The 22,403-nt window shown below is 42.2% G+C and overlaps 1 protein-coding gene across 2 annotated transcripts in view; it reads left to right on the top strand.

Moving 5' to 3' along the window:
• EGFR (epidermal growth factor receptor) overlaps positions 1-22,403 on the top strand; it is a 163,075-nt gene that overhangs the window by 96,001 nt on the left and 44,671 nt on the right. For both annotated transcript variants that reach the window (XM_065052104.1, XM_021293035.2), the window contains 4 exons: positions 17,197-17,348; positions 19,135-19,321; positions 20,018-20,152; positions 21,777-21,845. In XM_065052104.1, coding sequence (XP_064908176.1) covers positions 17,197-17,348; positions 19,135-19,321; positions 20,018-20,152; positions 21,777-21,845 — 543 coding nt within the window. Of the gene's footprint in view, positions 1-17,196; positions 17,349-19,134; positions 19,322-20,017; positions 20,153-21,776; positions 21,846-22,403 lie in introns of those variants that run through there.

The following is a 22,403-nucleotide window of genomic DNA, read 5'->3' as shown; positions in this document are numbered from 1 at the left end:
ATGTATTTGTTGCATTTGTTCAGTAGTCAATATCTCGTAACAGCATTACAGTAAATCCTATGCTTAAAAAAAAACAAAAAAACAAAAAAACCCACACAAACAAAAACAAACAAACCACAAACAAACAAAACCCTTCTCTTTTTTCTTAATCAAGACAGGAACATGACCCTAGAGGAAAAAGCACTGGCTGAAGAATTCACTCTTTGTTTTTAGTCATAGTATAGTGCCATAGAGGATAAAGTACATTTTTAAGTCACTGATAAATATGCTGACTACTTTTATTTAGGAACATGCTGTTACATACTAGTGGTAAGAAGTAATCATTGCACTTTCTAACTCGAATGTTTGTCATAGGGAAACATAAAAAAGTCCCCTGTAATTTTCCGTCTTCTTTTCTTCCAAGCAATTGTTGAACAAGGAAAGAAGCTTTTCATGTCATAGCAAGGAAATAGTTACAGCATCTGGGTTATGTGAAGATAAACTCCTGTGGAAATCAAGACAGCACTGTTTTTCACTTGCAGCCATGTGTGTGTTAGTATCATATATAGCTATAAAATGTATTGAGGCTCTGTTCTTCTTTCTGAAACTGTTCCAGAGAACTTCCTAGTATGCTGTGTCTTCAGCATCAGGATTTTCATTATACAATTGGAGGAGAGTTTAGGCATCTGATCTGGAACTTTAATTGCCCTTTATAAATTAAAGCTGATGACATGCATTTGTTGAAAATAACAGCGGAAGACATGACAGCAGCTCCATGGGGAGACTCGTGTAAGCGTGTGCATGACTGGGAGTGTTTGCTTGTTGAGGGGTCTGTGTATTCGTACCCAAGACTTTATGGGTAGAGACTCGTAGGTGCTGTGCATGCACAGAGCATAGGGATAGCTCAGAAATCAATGTGCAGTGCTTATACTGCCTGCATGCCCTGCACTTGCCCTGAAGAACATCTGCCAAGGCTGTTGGAGCACAGCTTGGGGTGAGCAGCTCCACACTGAGAGCTGTATGTGGGACCCAAGCCTGGGCTGGACTGGGACCCTCCAGGGAAGGGACATGGCCCTTCATGGTATGCTGTGTGCCTCCCAAAACCAGGCTGTTGGTCGCTGTGAGTTGTTAGTGCTGAAATCAAGCTGGGGATTTGTGCATTTGGAAGATGTCAGCTTCCTTATGTGGGTCAGGGCATGAGGCTTCAAGTCAGGAATGGGAGGCAGGAATAGGTTATAGTTACTGCACTATTTCCTTTTTGGCACTGGGCTATTAGGATGACACAGAAACTTTTGTCTCCTTTAAGATCTACAGTCGTTAAGAGAAAAAAATATCTATCTATCTATCTACTCAACAGGGTATGAGTAACCTGTTCACTTATTACTTATTTCCATTGTTGCAAATATCAGTCTCACCTTGCCTCTACAGTCTGCTCATGCATGTAGTTCCTGAACAAGAGATGTATTAATGTGGGATAAAGAACATTTAGCACTATCTGGCAAAGATAAAGTGCCTAGCAGTGTCCTCTTTACAATAAAACATGCTTTATCTCTGGACAACGGAACTCCACAGGAGCAGAGGTACCATGGTCACAGTGTAGCTGTGGTAGCTCTGCAGCCCTGTGCCTTCATGGGGAGTATTGATGGGGTCAGTGAGCAGGGATGCCAGGGGCTTGTGATGGTTAAATGGAGCAGAGCTGACATTCTAGCAACTGAGTTGTTTATTCCCTACGTTCACTTTTCTATTTTTAATTGTAATTAGGCATGTGTATTCTCTTTGTCTGTGAAAAGAGAATTTATACTTCTTTCCCAAGCTCAAGAATTGCAAGTTTAGTTTCACTTTTAAGTACTTTAGGTAGACTTACAGTGGCTTCAAGAGGCCACTTAATATATTATATATATAAAATATATATATGTATGCATATGCAATGCTGTGAGGGGAAAGGCAGTGGAAGGAGTTGCTTTGAAGGAGTTCACAGTACATTTGTAGTGGGATTATGCATACCAGTGGTTTCCAGCCTTGCTCAATATGCAAGCTCCTACAGTATTTCTAAGGGAGACGGGGCATGGACCTCTGTCTAGAGAATGTAAGCCTGCTTTTCATTATTTACCTTTCATGGGCATGAAAATAGTCCAGGGACTCCCAGGGAGATGAAGAGCACAGGTTGAAAATCACTGGTGAGGAAGCACTTTAAATGATGCCTTGGAATGAATGAGATAATACATTTATGCAGTAATAACCACAGAGACCTAATAACATCCCTCTACTAGAATACAGGCAAAAATTAAGTTTCCAGTACTCTGTCTGAGAGATGTGCATATTTATTCACTGCTTTTGAAATCCTGTTGCCTCTCCATAAGTTTTCACATAGCAACCAAAATGAAAAGCTTTCCATCAAGAGATGGTCTTCCAGTTCTGTAGTATAGGGTTGTATTATTTATAGCCAAGTTTGGATCTAAAAAAGATCTTAAAAACAAGAAGAACGGAGTAGGCACAAGATTCAAAAGTGGAAGTGTTGCTATCAGAGCTTCAGTGACATCATCTTTACATGGTCACTAATCTAGGCCAATGCAGATTTTCCACCACATGAGATTTTTATTCGTGAAGCATAAAATGTTCTTTACCTTGCTGATGGGAAGCCAAATTTTGAGATAAATGCAATTAAATGGTAAAAGAAGAGCAGCCGATTTTGTATGCTTGAAGAGACATGTTACTAGGAGCAGGTAAGACTGTGTTTTCTCTTTATGAGCATCCCCATAGTTCTGAGTAGGATTGCTTCCTCCCAAGAATGCAAGCTCAATCCTGAGGTTTCAGAAAACTGGTATTTTATTGTGTACCAATGGCCTGCAATATATGATGTGGCATCCTGCAGTTACATCATGTGAAGTGCAGTTGCAAGAGCTATGGGACTCTTCCATGCAACTGTTGGCTGCAATGTGCAGAGGGAAGAGCAACACCCTAAAATCCACATTGGATTTACTGTTGGACCCACATTTTCTATCCTGGGTTGTGTTAGTAGCGTATTATTTGGAATAGATACACATAGAGCTTCCTCCTGCAAGAATAAACTGTACTGCCATTTTTTGGGAAAGTTAGTACAGTATATAAAAAACTTTCCATAGACCATTTTGAGACTTTTAATGGAAACTTATTTTGGCAAAGCTCTGAAAGCACTCAATATTTTTTCCTTATGAGATCCGAGAGTTAAAACACAAAGCCTTTCAATGGGAGGCTGCCTCATGAAAGCAAACCTGGTGACAGCAGAGACATCCTGTAGCTGTATAACATATTCAGATCACAAGCTAGATTTTCCCATGGATTTTCTCAGCTCCTGTACCAGAACCTCTTGGGGAACTTGTAAGCTGAGTGAGGATGTAATACATCTGCCAGCAGCTGGTCTCTGTCTCTTCTAAGACCATCTTTCTTTTTTGTTTTGTTTTGTTTTGTTACTGCTGTCATTTTTGAGGCTGTGTTGTGTTCTGCTTGATAATGAGAAGACCACTTCAAGGTCCTGCAGCCCATGAAAGTAAGCAAAGTCATTTTGGCGTGAGACAGGCTCTTGAAGTACCCTAATGCTATATTGATATCAACACAGTAACTTGGTGTTTGGTGCAAACTTCATGCTCTTATTCCTTCAGAAAGTTCTTTCACAAAGGCATAGTAGGTTTGGGAACTTTACTTTTCAATGGCAGAGCTTCCACTCTTGCTTGAACAGTATTGACCCATCCTAAAGAGAAGATTTTCAAAAGCCAGTTCTGATGTCTACCTCACACTGCATGCTGCATAACTTGCACACTGAACTCCTATTCCCACTATGGAAAACTTCCACCTAAATTTTGTACTGCAGACCTTTATTTCTAGCTTTGGGAAGATGATTGTTCTGCTTTATTTTTCCAAGACTGGCCATACAGTACAATGTATACCACAGTCAAACATTCAGCACTGCAAAATTTATTTCTTAGCCCATGGAAGAAATAGCTTGATTTCTTCAAGATGGTAGTTTCTTCCAAGTTTGTTAGGGTGGGGTGAAGACAAGGGCAACTCAAAGCTGCTAAAACACAAAGCTGCTCTGTTCTCTGGAGCTGGTAGCATTTCATCGCTCGCAGCGAGGTGTTTTACTGGGGTTCCAAGAGCTGCTGCAGCTCCTCCTTGAAGCGATAGCTACAAATGGGAGACTGGCAAATGCATCAAAGGCAGCCAGACAGACCTACGGCTTTAAAAACTTGCTAGGTGTCATTTTTCCCAGATAAGGTGGCTCTGGTTTTAGTAAGGCTTATCAGAAGTTACTTAATGCAGGGAACAGCTTTGCAATGGAGTGGGAGCGTTGGCAGAGTGACGTGCACATTTGCTCAGAAGGCAACTGTTTTGCAATTTTGGAAACTTTATGGGACGCAGTGGCCAAAGCAAGATCCTTCCGAAGTTAATGTCATGTTGTGGAAAACTGAGTGTGGTGGGTTGTTCTTTTTTTCCCAACTGGGTTCATAACTCTCTGCTTTATGTGTTTTTTTTTTCTGATAGTTCTGGTATTCAGTAAAAGACTATGAAAGCATGAGTCTATGAAAGACTCAAGCATGCAAATTCTTGCAGTGGTAGATTACAAATCTTAACATTGTTTGCCTTCAGTTTCTTCACAGCTTGCTACTCCACCAAGTCTGTCTTTCTTTGAATTCCCGCCTAAGAAACGGGCTAGAGAAAAATGTGGCACCTCCACACAGTGTACCAGAAATATGCCATAATGTGATTTTGATTCTCTTGATAAAGAAACCTCTCACAACAAAAAACTGGAGGCAAGGAAATGCCAGGGACATGAAGTGCACTGGGTTTCTTAGGCAGGTGCATTCGTATTATATTTTGGAAGGTAGGAGGCATCCTAGGAGTGTTAGAGTGATGAGTGTGTACATGGTGTGTGCCTTGGCAGATGAGCAAAGGCCATCCTTCTGCAACAGTGCCGAGATGCTCCACAGCAGTAATCACTGGGGTGTTCCCGTCTCTGTTCCCCTCCGTTTTCTTCTACATGCAGGAGAGGGATGGGTGTGGAGCAGGACTTGCATACCTGCTCTTACCCTCCCGTTGCTTTGCTTCGCTGTCCCAAACTCATGTACTACAGTGAGTTTTCAAAGTGCTGTAATACAGTAAAAGACAAAGATCAGTTGTTTCTATTCAGAGTGTGTTAAAAGGAAGAAAAAAATCCACCAGATTACAAAAAACCTCTCACCATCAGAATACCTGAGTGTGATCTTTTGCAGCAGAAACATGGTGAGGACAAGGGAATAGATGGGAACAGGGATGAATGAGATCAGTTTTACAGTCAGGCTTTCATGTCTCTGCATGAATTATGCTGCACTAGTAAAAAGTTCCTCTTTTTTTTTGTTTTTTTAAACCCCTTAGGACATCTTTGGCAAAGATAAGCACAGTCCAACCGACTGCTACCGATAACGTTTTTACATTCTGCACTGGAGCTTAGGTTGTAGCTAATTTACCAGCTTTTTGTATTAAAGGGGATGTTTATTCCCCCGTTCACTGAACTGATGGAGCAGTTTCTTCCTGGCAATTTCTGCAGGGAGTGGAATGCATCAAAGCAGGTTTGTGGTGTTTATTAAAGGATTTTGTTTTTTAATCCTTATCTGCATGTCGTCTTCTGGATTTTCATATTTGCATGTAGGGTTTCTTTCTGTGTTTGAGAAAGCTGCACAGCATTTTGCCTGCCTTGTTGCTTAAAACAGGCCCATGAGGAAGACAGAACTGGTACCAACCCTTAAACTTGGGAGACAAACAAGTTGCAGAATCAAATTTAGCAGCTGCAGTCATCTTCATAATGATTTTAAACTTCTCACATCTAAACAGCCACAAATTCTGAGTATACATGAAATAATAATATGACCTGAAAAGACTGGTACAGGATGATGTTTTGGCTTTTGACAAATCTGTATTTTTTCATTCTTTTCAGGAAAGAAAATAATTTAATTTACTTATTTGTGATGTGTTTCTCCTATTAGTGTTTTCAAAGGTGAGGTAAATAAGGGCTCCTCCAAAGTCTGCCACAGTAACAGTTGATTTACAGGCTTTCGTGCAGCCCATTGCATGTATGGGCCGCAAATACTTTACACAGAGGCAGAAATGTTTCTTTTAAAGGAACAGAGAAAAATAAGCAGGGGGAAGTGGAAGAGCTGTTCTGACAAGGGCAGAGAGAAATAAAACCTATCCCTGGGCCCTATTCAATAACCAATCAAACAAGAGACAAACCCCATGATCTCATTTTCTGGGACCTGTGTTGAGAGTCTGTTATGATGATACAAGTCTAAGAGCATTAGCAGAGCTTTATTCTGTATATCATAATATTTCTGCTGTTCAGATTGCAGAATTTCTGGACTCAGTACTAGGCCATGGAGCAGTTGCTTTGCTGAATAGGGTGAAAGAGCGTGAAGAAGGCTGCCTGCCTTCCAGCTCAGGTTGCATGGCAGAGGTTCACCATGCAAATCAAGAGATGGAAAGGGAACTTTTTCAGAGTTTGAACAGCATGTAATATACCATAATCGTGCATTTCAAGTGCCTTTTACAATGTCCAAACTTGTTTACATTTCTTCACAGAACTAAACTCTGGCATTAAATGTGGCTGAGATTCCCTATTGCTAAATAAGACCGACTTTAAAAGCAGTCCACTTGCTGTAACACGCAACATTTATAGTACTGACAACTAAGTTCGAAGTTTTTTCTTCCCAGACTTTTGAAGATAAATTGGTCTCCATCTTCAAAACTTACCCAGGTGCTGCTTAATCACTTTGTGGCTTTTTTGGCTGTGCTTTCAAAATGTAATTGTAGTTCTCCTACTTCCAGAAAGAAAAGGGCGGTAGAAAGTCTGTTTACCTCATTTATTGAATTTCACACAGTTAAATTAAGTGAAATAAGAGCTTGATTCAGGTCCCGTTGGTTTCAACAGTAGTCTTTCCATTGAGTTTTAGTCAAGGCTTAAATGAAGATCAGAAGGCAATCCAGAGCTCATTTACATTTAATATGCTCTTCAGCTATTCCTTTTAAAATTAAATATTATTGGAGGCTTTTGAAACCAGCAGCGTGTATTAACTTGCTTGCTTGTCAACATGTGCAAATATCCAAATTTCTGCTGGAAGCCCTAATGTAAGTATTAACTGTAACATTCATTCCCATGAACGTGTAGTAGCCGGAGACAAGCTTTTAAAGCTTTTTATCGGCTTTTGCTTGTTCTTTGTAGTTAGTTGTCAAGGCATTTGCTATGTTAGTACAGATAATTTAACAGTACCTTTACTGTTTGAAGCAGTAAATATTATCTTAGTCCTGTCTGCAGTTTTCATCTTGTTTTAGCCTCACTCATGAAAGGGATCTCATTCCTAAGGGGCAAGATGGCTCTTGGGGAATTGCAGGCCATAGATTTTTCTTTCTGTAGATTCCCAACTTGTATCCGTTGGAGGCTGGAACTTGCTATAGTTACTTGCTTCGGAGGAAGTATCATGCAGTGATGCAGCTATACGGACCCAGAGCCTTGATGCAGCATCCGCTGTGGTTGCTGGCAACACTCATGACTTCAGTGGGCAGAAACATGCACAGAAGTAGATAGGGTTATCACAGAGTTGGGCATGCATAGTTCAGGCAGTGAACAAAACTTGCACCATTATTGTTGTGTTTTCAGTAGTTCTCCAGATACACTGCAGTTTCTAGAGGTGTCAGTCTAGTCATCTGGGAGAGCTACATATATATGCGTATGTGCAGATATATGTTTATTGGCAAAAATACAGAAGTGTGTTGCTTTTGTAATAGCAAGCTTTTAGTCTTCTACTTGGAATCAGATGTAAGGTTTTTCTCTTGCCCTTTTTGAGTCTGAGTGCTCACATAGAATTTACACCTCGAAGTGTGAGGGATTTAAAAGTAAATATGTGTGCATCACATATTGTTTTGACATAAGACTTGATTTAATGTAGATAAAGAAAAATATGTGATTTATTTTTATTGGACAACACACATTTCTTAAGAAATCTCATGTGGTAAAATGTTCACAGCATAGTTTAATGCTTTTAAGTCTTGTTTCTCTAACTCATTCTGAAACAATTCTAAACAATTCAGTGCTGATATAACTATAAACTGGTCCCACATTTTCATGGGCACACATTTTCAGTTTCTTTTTATTGTGCTATAAAATCCTGCTGCTCCATTGATGTTGCCCAAACAAACAACAATGAAGAACGCAATTTTTTTAGATCACAGAGCACAGACGCAGGTATCCATTGCCATCCACTTGTTATCCCAGATATCCTGATGTAGATCTTGAGATGCTACACTCCTGCCATACATGTCTCCTCAAATTAAAGGTGCAGTAAGCCATGCTCGCTGTCAGAGGTCTCTCGGCCACTTGCTTCTGTGCTCTACTTGGGCTTTTTATACTACTTGCAGCAACACAATAGTGACAAAATTCACCATGGAGGTTCCTCTGAACCATTTCACAGGGCCCAAACCTTGCTTGAATGGGGCTGTGTGACGGCCCTTCTCCTGCTCCAGGGCTCTGCCCAGCAGATGCATATGACTTTTTGGTGATGGGTGTAGTAGCTATGCTGGTGAGTGAACCTGGAGGGCAGGAGGACTGCAGCTATGGACTGTCAGCCAGAGGCTGTGCTACCTGGTGGGCCCATCCTTGGGGGAAACCATCAGAGGGCGTGGAGCCTGTTTGGACTGACAGTGAAGTCTTTTGCTTCTTGCATGGTCTTGTTTGAATTTGTCTTCCACAGTACAAGACATACTTTAGTCAGTATGTGGGTTTCACACAGCATAAGGATAACTGTCTTGAAACAGGGGCATGGGCAATGCTTTTTCTTGGAGGACCCAGCATAAATGGGATGGCAATATTTCCATCCAGTGTTACCAAATATACTACCGACTCTGCATTTCCCCCTCCATGATTTCTTCTACAGCAGTTTCCAAAGTACTAGGTGGTGTTTCCTTGTGCTGTACACCACTTGAATGTCTAAGCTACAGCTGGCATGTTTTGACTTGAATGGCCACATTTTGCACCTTAAAATATACGCCTTCAGTTGCTCTGCTCTATGTAGGGAAACACAGGCCTAAAAATGGCATGTACTCATCACTTTGCCCATCCTGGTCTTGATAGATTTGTAGGGTTACACTTGTTACTCCTCTCTGTTGAGCTTAGACAGAGAACCTTTGGGAGGGACACCTCGAAGTCAATGCTGACTTCAAATAACTTGGTGTAGCCTGAGTTTTTATAAAGAAGGTTAAAAGATGGGGGTGGGAAAGGGTGCCTGTGTGGTTTTCTGTACAAAATTTATCAAGTGGTGTGTATGAAATGTATAAAGTGTTTGTTATCATTTGTGTATATATGTGTACGTTTGCATAGTGGCTGATAGATATGAAATTTCCTTATTCTTGGGTTTTCCTCGCTAATAAATCATAGAAGCAGCTCATTATTTGGATTCATTGGTGACTGCACTTGCGATAAATCTGGCCATTAACCTTGAGCAATATCTTAACAGAGAATGGTCCACTCCTTTATAGCAGTCTCCCCAAAGGGTGTCAGCGGGAGGGACAACCCAGCAGCAACACCCCAGCTGCTGGTGAGGACATCTTGGAGGCTTGACTTTCCAGTCAATGCCCCAAATAAAAAGCCTGCAAAACTCAAGGCAAAGTCGTGCTGCAGTAGCCATTGGCCGTGTGACGTGGACAGAGGCCAAACTGCAGCTTGGAGAAGGGTTGAAGTTGGGGTGGAGCACCCAGATGAGGTTGGGAGCCGGAGCTGCACCTGGTGACACCCGCTTTGCCAGGAGAGGGGGGCCCCCTAGTGCAGAGGCCGTGGCTCCTGGGTGTATTGGGGCACTGCCAGCCATTCGTGCCGGCTCCTGCCTTCCCTTCCAAAGCATTTTCCCAGTGATTCACCCAGCCGCTGTGGTTTTCTGCTGCATCAAGTGATGCAGTGGTCACCTCTTACTATCCCCAAGTCCTTTTCAGGGCAATGGCATGCCAGCACCCTGTTTTATATCTAGTACATGTTCTGCAGTCTTTGATGTAAGGCCTTGCCTTTGGCTATAGTTTAAATAAATGTTGTTCAGAGGGCTTATTTTCCAAAATCATACAAACCAGCCTGTGCAGGTCACCTGTCCCTCTTTGTTATTTAGAACCCCAGTGATGTTTGTGTCATCTGCAGTCATCCTTAGCAATGATTTTATGTCTTCTAATAGACCACTAACAAAGTCATCAGAAGAAAACTGATCTAAACCCATGTCATCTTTCAGTACCCCACTAGAAACACTCCCTCAAAAAATCACAATTTGTTATTCACCATTAGAGCTTTTCCCAAACTATAGAAAATTGGTGACAATTCCCGTTACTTTGCAATTATGCCGGTACTTACAAAAAAGCTTGTCTTTTGCTGTAGCTCTCCCACAGTTGTATGCTAAGGCATTCAGAGGGGAAACCTCAAATGCTGGTCTAGCCCACCCTGTTCTTGTAGTTGCTCCAAATTTACACTGGCGTCAGTGAGACAAGAATTTAATCCCCCATCCAGTTCCCACTGAAGCCAGTGGAAAGACTGATTTCAGCCCATCCCAGTTTGGCCTTAATCTGGAGGATTAATGAAGATACATGCTGAATTAAATAATGGCAACAGAGAAGAAAAAAAGAAATATTACTAAATTATATTGGGGAGAATAAAAAACACTGTAGGGAATTAGTAAGGCTGAATCCCTTGTTGTCAGAAATACTGTGACTTTGGAGAGGTCTTCATTCAGGAGCAAGATGTTTTGTATATGACTATTGATTCTTCCAGGTGAAGGTGCACACCAGCCATCGGGTCATGCAATTGTTGTGCTGCCGCCATCCCTTGCAATTCAGGACATTACTTTTGCCATCGGAGGGCAGGTCTCCACTCCTAACCAGAGCAAGGGAAACTTAAAATTAGATTTATTAATAGCTGGAAAAGTTGCTTTCATCAAGTGAATAAAAATAAGAAATCATCTGGGAAAGCTTTCCCTTAAGGCATATTCTTTTTCTGCACTATGGCGTTAGTTTTGGGTCACTTTGGCAATTGCAGTTTACATCTAAGTATTTTTAAGAGCTCTGTCATTGTTTTTTTCCAAGTGTGTCTAAAAGTTGGAATTAATCTCAGTAACTGCATTACTCAAAACCACACTGTTTGAGCAGGGACTTGGTACAGCCACATAGGGCTGTTTTTCACAATGTTTTAAATTAAAGTATTTGAATATATGTAAAAATTACTATCTTCTGAGGCAGCATTTCCAGTGCCAGGATGCTGCTTTGTTAAGCTGAAACTGGACTTTTTAGGCATCGTATGTGTTTGCAGCCACTCTTCTCAAGGCAGAACATCTCCCCACGGCTGAGCATTGTTTGTATGCCTCACCTGTTTTCGAGCTTTTCCTTTCCTTTTTGTAACTTCCCACAGCACATTGCAGCAGATTTGGATGGGTTTTTTTGTGTCACATGGACTTTCCTCCCTTTGAAATTCTTATTATGTAAAACATATTCAACCCAGTAATGCTGCAATTTCTCTATCACATCTCTCTCTAGTGTTGAGGAACTGGTTAATGTATGAAGTGTTTCTATTTAAATGGTTAATCACAAATAATGAAATATTGCTTCCTTTTTTCCAAACTCTTGCATTTCATTAGGGAAAACATTGCATCGTTCTTAACTTTCTATCAGAAATGGCATTGATCATGATGACAAATGTCCTGTCCTCTCTAGTACTTCCTTGTAAGTTTAAATGCCATTATTTTGATCATTTGACAATACTAGCTGCACTTCCCTGGCTTACGTGGTAGTATGGAGATATTATGTGTATCTTTTCAATAGCTGTAAGGGAATGCTTTGAGGTCAGTTAAAAGAAAATACCTGATATACAGGACCTGCCCTTATCTCTGATGCACAGATTTCTACTCGAATGACCCAAGGATTTTCATCTAGTTTCTGAGGCCCCATTAGGTGAAGGTCAGTGACAACCCTCACAAGGGGGAAACAATTTTTTCTCCTAGGGAGGAGTGTGGAGGCACAGGGGATGGCCAGGATCCCAAATGCATTGTGAAGGGCTGACCCGGGGTGCAATGGGCAGGATTTTGGGGTGGTGTGGTTGCCCATACGTCAAGCTAATATTTTTTACAAAATATTTGCAGTTCACTCTGGTTAAGGTGAATTGGTTGCAGGCAGCACTGATGGTAAGACATCAGGCGACATTATGCCACCTGACTTTTGGAGGCAGTTCTGTATCTGGACAAAGTGCCCTGGAAGGTACTGCTCTTCCATGAAATACCAGGGAAAAAAAAAATCAAAGGTGGAATTACTGCCAGTGACGGAGGAGAGAGGAATATTTATAAACCTGCTGGCAGATGAAACAAGTATCTCTTGTTTGCAAGTTTTGCATTGTTGTCAATAATAGCTGGAAAACATGCAGAAAAAGTATATAAATTTATTATGCCAGGTCATATAGAGTTATAAGTGATATATGAAGCGTGGAAATCGACTTGCATATCTCTGAAATTGCCTTTGCAAGCTATTATTTTGATGTGTCTGTCAGAGTTGCAGGGAGGCTAACAGGCTAAGCATGGACAGAAACAGCTGATGATTTGGGGATTGGTGGTAATTTGGTTTCAAAGCATTCTCAGGGGTTTTTCTGATGTCTGGGACAAATATGCGTGACAGGATTGAGACTTCAGTAATCAGATTTTCTGGGGAAAAGATGAAAACAGGTTTCACTTGTATCAGGGCAATTGTTGCAGAGACCACTTTGTTTAATCTGAGCTTGTATGGATTTGGAAGAATACAGTCGCTTAGCATTTTGGCTGGACGGATGCATTCTGTCTCCCTACCATCACTTCTGGAAAATGCCATTTAGAAAATGCTTCAATTTCACTACTCAGTTTCTTTGGGCTGCACAAGGAAAAAAAGGCCAAGAAGCAGAGGGTTGCAGATGGTGAACCCATTTGCATCACTGACAAATACTCCTTTTAGGCTAAGTTTGAGGCAGAGAAGGGGAGCAAGCATGACTGTGGACAGAGAGGATTTTAGTATCCAGAGCAGCCAACCCTGCACTTTCCCTAAGCACTGAAATTCAGTGAGTTTGCATCTATCAGTATAGTGTGCCTGTTCAGCTCTTTGATTGCTGCTGTCTTATGTAGCACCTGACACTTCAGGTCATTTCAGCAATATCTGCCCTTTTTGAGGCTGCCTGTTGAGGTAATACTGTAACTACTTCAAGATCAACAGTACTTTGGCATTTAGGAAGTACAGCATGTGTGCTAAGAGCAATAACAGATAGAAATAAAATGCTTTGTGGTGATAATCCCATGCTGCTGCCCTGCAGACTTTTGGGGATGCTTCCACATCACAGGGGTGATGGCTGGGGCTTTGGAGGTCCGGTGGGTCCCCTGGGCTGGGGCAGGAGAGCCTCATGGTCCCAGCAGGCAGCCCCATTCCAGCACTGCTTCAGACAGAGGCCTCATGGGGTGTCCTCTCTGTGTCAAAACTTTTCAAGACTGGATGTATTTTTAGTATATTAACATCACAGATAAGAGCAAAGCTTACGTCTTTTGTGGATCAGCATGTACCCTGAAGTTCAGATCTGGATCTCAGCTTTTCTGCAGGTCAGGGACATTTCTCATCCTGGATTTTGATCAGAAAACTTCTTGGGTTCTTTTTGTTTTACTTTTCTTTGTAGCTAAAATGTGCTGCAACCATGTGCAAGTGTTCACATGGGATGTATATTATGTGGCACATGGTACCACAGGCCTCAGCACTACCACGTAAGTATCCATACACACCACTGACTCCAAAACCTGTATAGTGCTGGCTTTGCTACACATTGAAACAAAAGTCTGTAATGAATGTATGTGGCATTTGTCCTTTGGAGGGCAAACAGGTCAAGCTTAATAGAGGTTAAATCATAATATAATCCATGCACTCATGCATGCACATCTCACTTAAAACTCTGCCGAGTGAGGTGAGCACTGCATTGTCTGTGCTTTTGCCTCTGGCCAAAATGGCATTCACACTGTAGTATTATTAATATATACAGATAATTATACCATGTATGTTTTTCAGAACACAGTTTTCATAAGTGAAGAAATTGCAGGAATGGCATTATTAATGAGGTGCAAGCTGGCCATTTTTTTTCTTTGCAAATGTTACAGTTGGAAAATTATTTAGCACCTTTGCCTGGGTTTAATAATACTGCTGCAGGGGTTTAGCTTGTTTTGTTCGATTTGGGTTTTCTTTGCTCAGCATATACTGCTTATGACCAAGGTTAGGTTCTCATACTGCTCTGATGATGTATGTACTTAGATCTCCTTTCACCAAACAAGGGTTTGGTGTTGTAGCTCTTTGAGCAAACAAAAAATTGTGCATGGGGGGAAAGCTCCTATAGGGTGATCTGCCTGATGCTAGCCATATACTAAAGCAACCCATTTTCTTTTGCTCTCCAGATCTTGACTAACATCTCATCTACATCTTCTGTTTACTGTGTAGAGGATGTGATGAGGTGATGAGCCTGGTGGAGGGGTCAAGTGGTTTTGCATGAGGCTTAAGACACCTTTGGTAGAGAGCCATCAAAGTGCTCTCTACTCCCAGAACAGGGGCAGAAAATAGGTCCTGGAGGACCGACCTGAAGCCTCTTTGGAGGGCTTTATGTCTGTGTTTCCCTCCGCAGCTTCACAAGCTGGCAAGATCCTTCTCTTGACTGTTTGCTCCTGCCTCCTTGCTGTCCTCAGAGCTGTTTCCAATGCAGATGTTCATGGGGTACCATGGTGAACCGAATCAGCGAGCTTTCCTGAGCTAAAAATACCCTCTGTCCATTTATTTATTTCTTGCTCTGCATTACTTGTAGCTTGGATCAACTCTTTGGCATGATTCACTGCGCAGTCCCATGGGAGAGGGAGAAACACAAGAGTAACCATGCCCTCTGCCTGCTGCATTGGCCTTGGCCTAGTAAGCAGTGAAAAACTCTATGTTTCTTGGGACAGCTGAGCCAAGTTCAGAGCTCCAGCACTTGTCCAGTCCTAAGGGAAACATGTTCAAGTGTGTGCAGTTTTTCCTGGAGCTTGTTTCAGTGAGCTCGACTGTGCAATCCAACCAGTACCAAGCTGCGTAGTGTCAATGTTGGGTATAGGTGACCAGTAGGATGCTGCTGCAGAAGGCTCCTCCTTCCAGCCTTCCTTCAGTGCAGATGTAGCATAAACACTGCAGTCTAAACTGCACCTGCTTCTGCATTGTATTTCAGTGCATTTCAAAATCACACACCTATAGATCAAATCTGAGATGCCTAAACTAAGCATCCAAGCTGAGGCTTCGAACCCTCCAAAGATCTTTTGTCACTGGCTTTTTCCTTCATTGGAGGAATGCAAATGCTGATTTTAAGCATGAGCACATTGCAAAAGCTATGTTTGAAACTGAAACAGAGAATTCTGTGTAGGAATTTCTTGTCCATTACAGAAATTCGAGGCAAATGTAAAAAGGTGATTTTCTGCACTTGATGCTCATGTAGTAACAAGCAGCTTACACAGTATAATCACAGCTCCTGTTAAACTGTACCCATTTATTAGCAGTTGCCACTCTGATCCCAAGCATCATAATGTTCATCTAAACATATAATGAAAAATAACTGAGGAATGTGAGTGAATAGCCTTGCTTTAAACATAGACAAAGAGTATTTAATCTTTTATCACTGTTAACTCCTTAAGGGTGATGACTGTTCTGAGAAGTAACACATGCTCAGCTGCTCAGTGAATGGTTTTGGTGACTGTTAATTGTTTCTTGATCACTGCTTATTAAGTTATTTTTCCTACTAATAAAAATTCAGTTGTTTGGTAAATCTTCAACAAATATCTTAGGTTACTAACTCCGAAACTTATTTCCAGCTTTGTCAAGAGTCTTTGTTCTTTGCTTTATAGCACCCCACACCATGGTGTTCCAGTTTGTGACTGGTGCTTCTAGGAATTACGACTCTACAAGAGTATCACTTCATGATTTGTTTTTTTTGGGGGGTTAGAAGAATGCAATTCTTTTGGTGTCTTATGGAAAGGTATGAGGTCAGGCTTGGGTTGCATTACAGCGACAATGAGATAAAGGCTTCCTTCTGCTCCCACTGAAGAGCAAAGTTGGGCTGAAGCTTTCTACCTGGAAGGTGTTGTGAAGTCTTTTACCACATTGCCTTTTGAATCATTCACATTTCCTCTGTATTGGCATAACTCAGTTATGTTTTAATTTTAGCTAAGTAGGGACAGCCCAGAGGATGACTGGAAGAGTTTCTGGGGCTTGTGTGTGGTGTTTTTTTCTTTAAAGCAATTTGCATTTTGCTCTTTTATTGCAATTGAATATAGTGGTGATAACTTGACATTTCATCTGGGTTTAGTAAAGCCGAGTAATAGAATTTCAGGTGGGGATTAATTTATCCACTATGCCATTATGAATGTTTGTAATCTCAGTGGTGCTCTGTACGGCACCACTTCCTTTCCTTTCCCTTCCTTCCTTCCTTCCTTCCTTCCTTCCTTCCTTCCTTCCTTCCTTCCTTCCTTCCTTCCTTCCTTCCTTCCTTCCTTCCTTCCTTCCTTCCTTCCTTCCTTCCTTCCTTCCTTCCCCACTAGCAAGGACTTGTGTGCCAAAGCTGAATATGCCAGGAGTCTCCGGAATCTCCATGTGTCGGAGTGGCAAGAGATGTGTGAGCCCTGGAGGTTCAGTTTGCTCTTAAAACCTGGACTTTTAATTTGAGGTGTCCTGCAGGAAACCCTGACTCCCTCCCACTGGGTTAACAAGGAGATACAATGGCCCCCAAAGTAAATGGGTCCTCAGGGAAATTGCCTTTGCTGATACCTGGCAGCATACTGTTTTCAATGATGTTTGGTGGTACTGTATCAACACCCTCTCCTCAGAAACTGATTTACGTTTGTGGCACGTAAAGCTTAGTACTACCTATATACTAAAGCCTCATTTTGGAGTTTTTGATAGAAAGCAATGGAGGATTAGTCCAGCTTTTAATTCTGGTATCTTTCTGTGCTCGGGAAATGTCGCATGCTCCCTACACGATTGCCATTAGGGTCATGTAAGATAACATTTGTGGGGTTTGTGAATCTGTGCTGATGCTTCCCTTACTGTGGTGCCTGTAAAGATAGATGGGAAATAAGTCTTCACGCTGTGCTTCTTGCTTTCCTTCATGGAGTTTTCTTCTTTTCTCCACAGTTTGTCAAGGGACAAATAACAAGCTGACCCAGTTGGGACATGTGGAAGACCATTTCACCAGTCTGCAGAGGATGTACAACAACTGTGAGGTGGTACTCAGCAACCTGGAGATTACATACGTGGAGCATAATCGTGACCTCTCTTTCCTGAAGGTTAGCTTTCCTGGCCAATATAGCTTTCCCTCCTAAAGGAATCTTACTTCATTTTTTAAGTGCAAAGGATTGGCTACCTATAAAATTCTGTGGTCATCCAAAAACATAAAAATAGCACATCACAGATGCAGGATACATGTAGGCTGCAGGATACCCTCAACCCTACAATACTAAACCAGGTACTTTGAAAAATAGCTTTTCAAGCACCTGCCAACCTGTGCTGGCTGCCAGGCAGATAGGTTTCTTCTTATTTATAAATGTTATTGCATTTTTTCCCATTGCCTCTACTCCTCAGAAGGCAAAAGGCTTTGTGGTGCTATTGGGCAAAGCAAAGCACAAAGTGAGTGGCAATGCACTGATGGCAGATTTTGAAGTGTGGAGGCTCATACCCTGCCCTGTAAACTGTGACCCCTTCCCCTGCTGTGGTGGTGAGTTCCCCTCCAGCCTGCAGTGCCCACTTCCCAAGCAGGCAGGTCCTGTGCAAAAGATTCCCATATGGACACTTGGAGCAATCTTCAAGATAGTCCTCTGCAGTTTAGACATGAGTCACTCCCATCTCAAGCTGAAAGCGGAACAGATGGGGACAGGTGATAAAACACAGCCATGGCATGAGGAGGAACGCTGTCCTACATGGGCACCTCAGGGTTCTCCACCAGCAGAGACTGGGCAAGGGGCACAGCTCTGCTCCCCCATTGCCGGGATGCTGCCACTGGAAATAGTGTCACACCTTAGGTTATATTTTTCTTAACAGATGTTTTTTAATGCATTGTTTTACACATGCCTTGTTGTGAGATTAGGAGGTTTTCAAAGAAAGAGGCAGGAGAGGAAGGGTTTTTTGGCATGATAAGTGTATGTCTGGTATCAAGGGCTCTTGTATGGTAGATTTCAATAAAAAGGTCAGTCCTCTGGGCCAATAGGAGTAATCTCTTTGTGTGAGCTTTTCTTCTCAGGGAACAAAGAAAGGGAAAAAAAGCATTTCATTATAGTAACAAGCAAAAACATCAGAAAAGAGATGGTTCAGACATATGAGTTACAAATATGATGGTATTGCCGTTTTTCTGTCCCAAGCACAACTTGACCATGGAGCTCAGCGTTCACAGGAACATAACAGGTCTCTTGAAGACTCACTGGTGGTCTTCATAGTATAGGAAAATATCCTAAGTGGTAGCCTGAGGTTTTGTCATTATGGTGCTTTTTGTAGGAGATGGTAGAAATGCACACATTTTATAGTTCAAGGCAGGGATTAACCTACATCCAGGGACAGTGCCTCACTTGTCTTGCCCTGTAGCTGTTACTTAAGAGAGAGGTTACCTGATCTTGCCCTCTGTTGAGCATTGGAGAATCAGCAAGGAAAGGGGCACATCAGAGAGAGTGTAAAAGCCTCAATCAGATGGCATCTCTGTGCCAACAATGGTTGGAATTGGGACAAGTATTCAGGGGAAGCATCATACTCGGTTGCTGTATTATATATGCTTGCCCTGTTTTCCTGCAACTCCTAGGCGGCCCCACTTGGCCTTGCTTGGGGAGACCACAGGGGAAGCTGGACCTTTGGAATGAGCCCCTGGTAGCTGCTCTAAGAGTCAGTTTGTAACTGCTTAGACAGCAAAGTTTTCCACATAGTCCCTTCTTATTATCAGATTTCTTTTTTTTAAATGAGATTAAGCGGTTTATCATTCCTTAAAATTGAAAGATGGTGGGTTGGGGTGGTGGGAGAGGGGAAGTGACTCTGTCAAGAGCAGAAGACTGCCGTGGATTAAACACTTTGCTTCTTCTGTCGTTATTTCAGACTATACAGGAGGTTGCCGGCTATGTGCTCATTGCACTCAACATGGTGGATGTCATTCCTCTAGAAAACCTCCAGATCATCCGAGGCAATGTGCTCTATGACAACTCTTACGCCCTGGCAGTTTTATCCAATTACCACATGAATAAAACCCAGGGACTCCGAGAGCTGCCAATGAAACGGCTGTCAGGTAAGATGAGGGCAAGAGGTGGAGGCACCTGTAAAGCAAACTTCAACTGTTAGGTTCTTGGTATCAAGATCGGATTTAAAATCTCCTCTCAAAGTCACATGCCATCAAATCCTCCTTTAAAAACAAGGCTCTGAATGTAGCTTCCCAGTTTCCTCATTGCTTCCCTTCTAGCCATCCTTCTTCAAAAGATGAAGGTAGTTTATAATTTCCCATTGCAGAAAGATGCAGAAAAATCCAAAGCACCAACAGGTGGTAAGACTTATTTGTGTACTTCAAAATGGCAGAGAAGTATCCAGTGATTATTTTGCATTAGTTGATTCCAACACACCAGTATTATCAGTTAAATTCCAGTGGGAGCTGGTAGTATGTGAGTTAAGGTCTTACATGGTCCCTGGCTGTGCACACCAGCAGTGCCACCTCTGATGAGTGCAGTGGCCTCTGGAGGTAGCACTGGGCAGAAGGCCACATGTAGTGGCATCTTAGTGGCATCCAATAGCACCCGACACTCCAGAACCTGCCAGTCTGAGCCTGGTGTTAGTTGTACCACCAGGAGTGCTGGTGCCATGCTGATTGTCCTTTTCTGTCAGTATAGTGTGACTGAGGCAAAGAAACGTGTTTTATTTCCCTTTCTTTAGATCAGAGACAGAAGACATAGGCAGTTTGCTTCACTTACCAATCTTTTTCTTTCCATGGCAGAAATTCTCAACGGAGGTGTTAAAATCAGCAACAACCCCAAGCTGTGCAACATGGACACTGTTCTCTGGAACGACATCATTGACACAAGCAAGAAGCCTCCCACAGTGCTTGAATTTGCAAGCAACCTGTCTTCTTGTGAGTATTAACTTAACCAAAATGCTATGTGCTCCCTCATTTCAGAGTGGAGAACAAACATCCCATCTTTCATGTGGTGGGTTTCAGATCCACCAATTCCTGCACACTGATGGCCACCAAACCCTGTTCTGAGGGAAACCCTTTCATTTCTTCACCACTAGCCTAAGATGTAATTTTTCACTGAGCTCAGTGAAGTTCTTGAGAATGCATCTCTTGGTTTCAGACAGTACCCTACGTATGTGTGTCTTCAAAGACAACTCAGAATAATGTGCACTCATTTGTTTTCCAGCAATCTTCTGTTTACAATATAAGGCTCTGGTCTAGAAGACCCATATGGGTACTGTCATGGAGTTACTGTGGGACTTGAAGCCTTTTTGCTGCTAAGGACCAAGTTGAGTGCTATAAAACTGCGATCTTGGGCTGCACAAATTATCCTTGCAAAATTACTGATAAATAGGCAGATAAATCTGATGCTTTAGTTGAGCAGAGAGATGAGCATACATTTAAAAGTTTGTTTAGCATATGCTTTCAGTGGGCTTAAGCTAATCCCTCAGTCTTTCGAGTCCCTTGTAAAATCCCCAGTCATTTCACGGAAAGGAGAGTTTATTTTCGTTTCTGAGCATTTCATTTCTGGCACTGTAAATTGGCGGAAAAGCATATTTTCTTTATCTTCTTCCAGTTGCGTAATTGCCTGAGAGCTAATAGCCAACTTCTGTGTTGACATATTTTTTCTGCAGAGCCTTAGCATAATCAAGGGGCTGTGAAGAATACAAGTCATCATAGGAGTTTGGCTCTAAACATCACAGAAATGTTAACCTTTAACTTTTCAACTTAAAAAAAAAAGTAGTTCTTTGGTCTCACACCAAATGAATCAACTCTTGGACAAGTATTGGCATTTGTTCAGCTATTTGATGGGGGGCAGGGGAGGGGGAATCTTGTCACTAAGAGAAAGAAAAAGAAAGAAAAGAGTAAGGAGGGAGGGATGGGAAAGAGCCCGGCACTGAACATTCAAGGACAGGCAGGGTGTACATCCATCCTGCCACCTCTCCATCAATTGTCCATCTGCTGCAGGAGGAGTATTTTTATATATGTGCTGAGGAGTATTTTTGGCAGAGGGCAGGAGGAGGGTGCGAAGCAGACAAGTCGAATTACTTTGTGGTTGGAGTAGCTGGCAGTTGCCTGTGAATCCAGTTGGGTTTGTTTTCTTTTCAGAACCGCATTGTTCAGAAGCAGTGATTTACATGTGGTCTGTAGCGAGCTGCTGGCACATGCCCGGCTGCAAGCAGCCGGCGGTGACTTGCCATTGCATGCAAACTCCAGCAGAAAGGCCAGCCGGGCAGTAGCTGAGATTCTTGTTCCTGGGAAAAATATGTCTCTTTCGTAAACTAGACTGTCTGGGTATTGCCCTCACTTGCTCAAGGTGTGGAGAACTGCACGTAGAAAACCAGAGATGAACAAAGGATAAGGATTTAAGGTCTAGCTCTCAAAATTTTTGAGCACTGGTATATAGGTGCTTCCTCCCCTGATTTATCAAAAAGGAAAGCTCAAATCTTTTGTTTTCTGTGACTCACATGATGTTGTTGTTCATATTTATAGAATATAATACTCTGCTTTCATATTTTAGGTCCCAAATGCCATCCAAACTGCACAGAAGACCACTGCTGGGGCCCTGGTGAACAGAACTGCCAGACATGTAAGCCTGCAGATTAATTAAGAAATATCTTGTCTGCTCTGACATAGTAAATTTCTATCTAACGAAAAACTAATTTATCAAGTGTGAATTAGTGACATGTATTTCATACTTTTCCTTCTCTGGATCCCACTATGCTGGGTGTCCTTGAAGTGCACCATGGAGGGATGTGGCCTGCTTCCCACTCCACAGAAGTGCAGTCGAGGGGAGGATGGCTGTGCCCACTACCCCCACATAGCTCCATTTCAGGAAGGGAAACCTCGAGGTAGTTTGACTTGGATGTGGGTTTCCCTGCAGATGTGCTGTTCATCCAGAGGGGAAAGACTGCAGCTGTCCTGCATTGAAAGGTTTTGTCTGTTGGACACAACTTTCTCCCATCTGCACTTGCAAACATTTATTCTTTAGATTATTTTACCATACAAGAGAATGCAGTAGCTGTGTGGTCAATTGTTTGCCTTCTTGCTGTTTCCCACAGAGTGATTCTGCAGGCTAGTTAAAGATATTTTGGATTAATTTCTAACTATTAGAAGTGACAACATAACCCATTTTTTGCTGGCTTGA

The sequence above is a fragment of the Columba livia genome, chromosome 2 (assembly GCF_036013475.1).
Source record: "Columba livia isolate bColLiv1 breed racing homer chromosome 2, bColLiv1.pat.W.v2, whole genome shotgun sequence".
NCBI classification, from domain to species: Eukaryota; Metazoa; Chordata; class Aves; order Columbiformes; family Columbidae; genus Columba; species Columba livia.
This window is presented reverse-complemented; position numbering and strand designations above follow the sequence as displayed.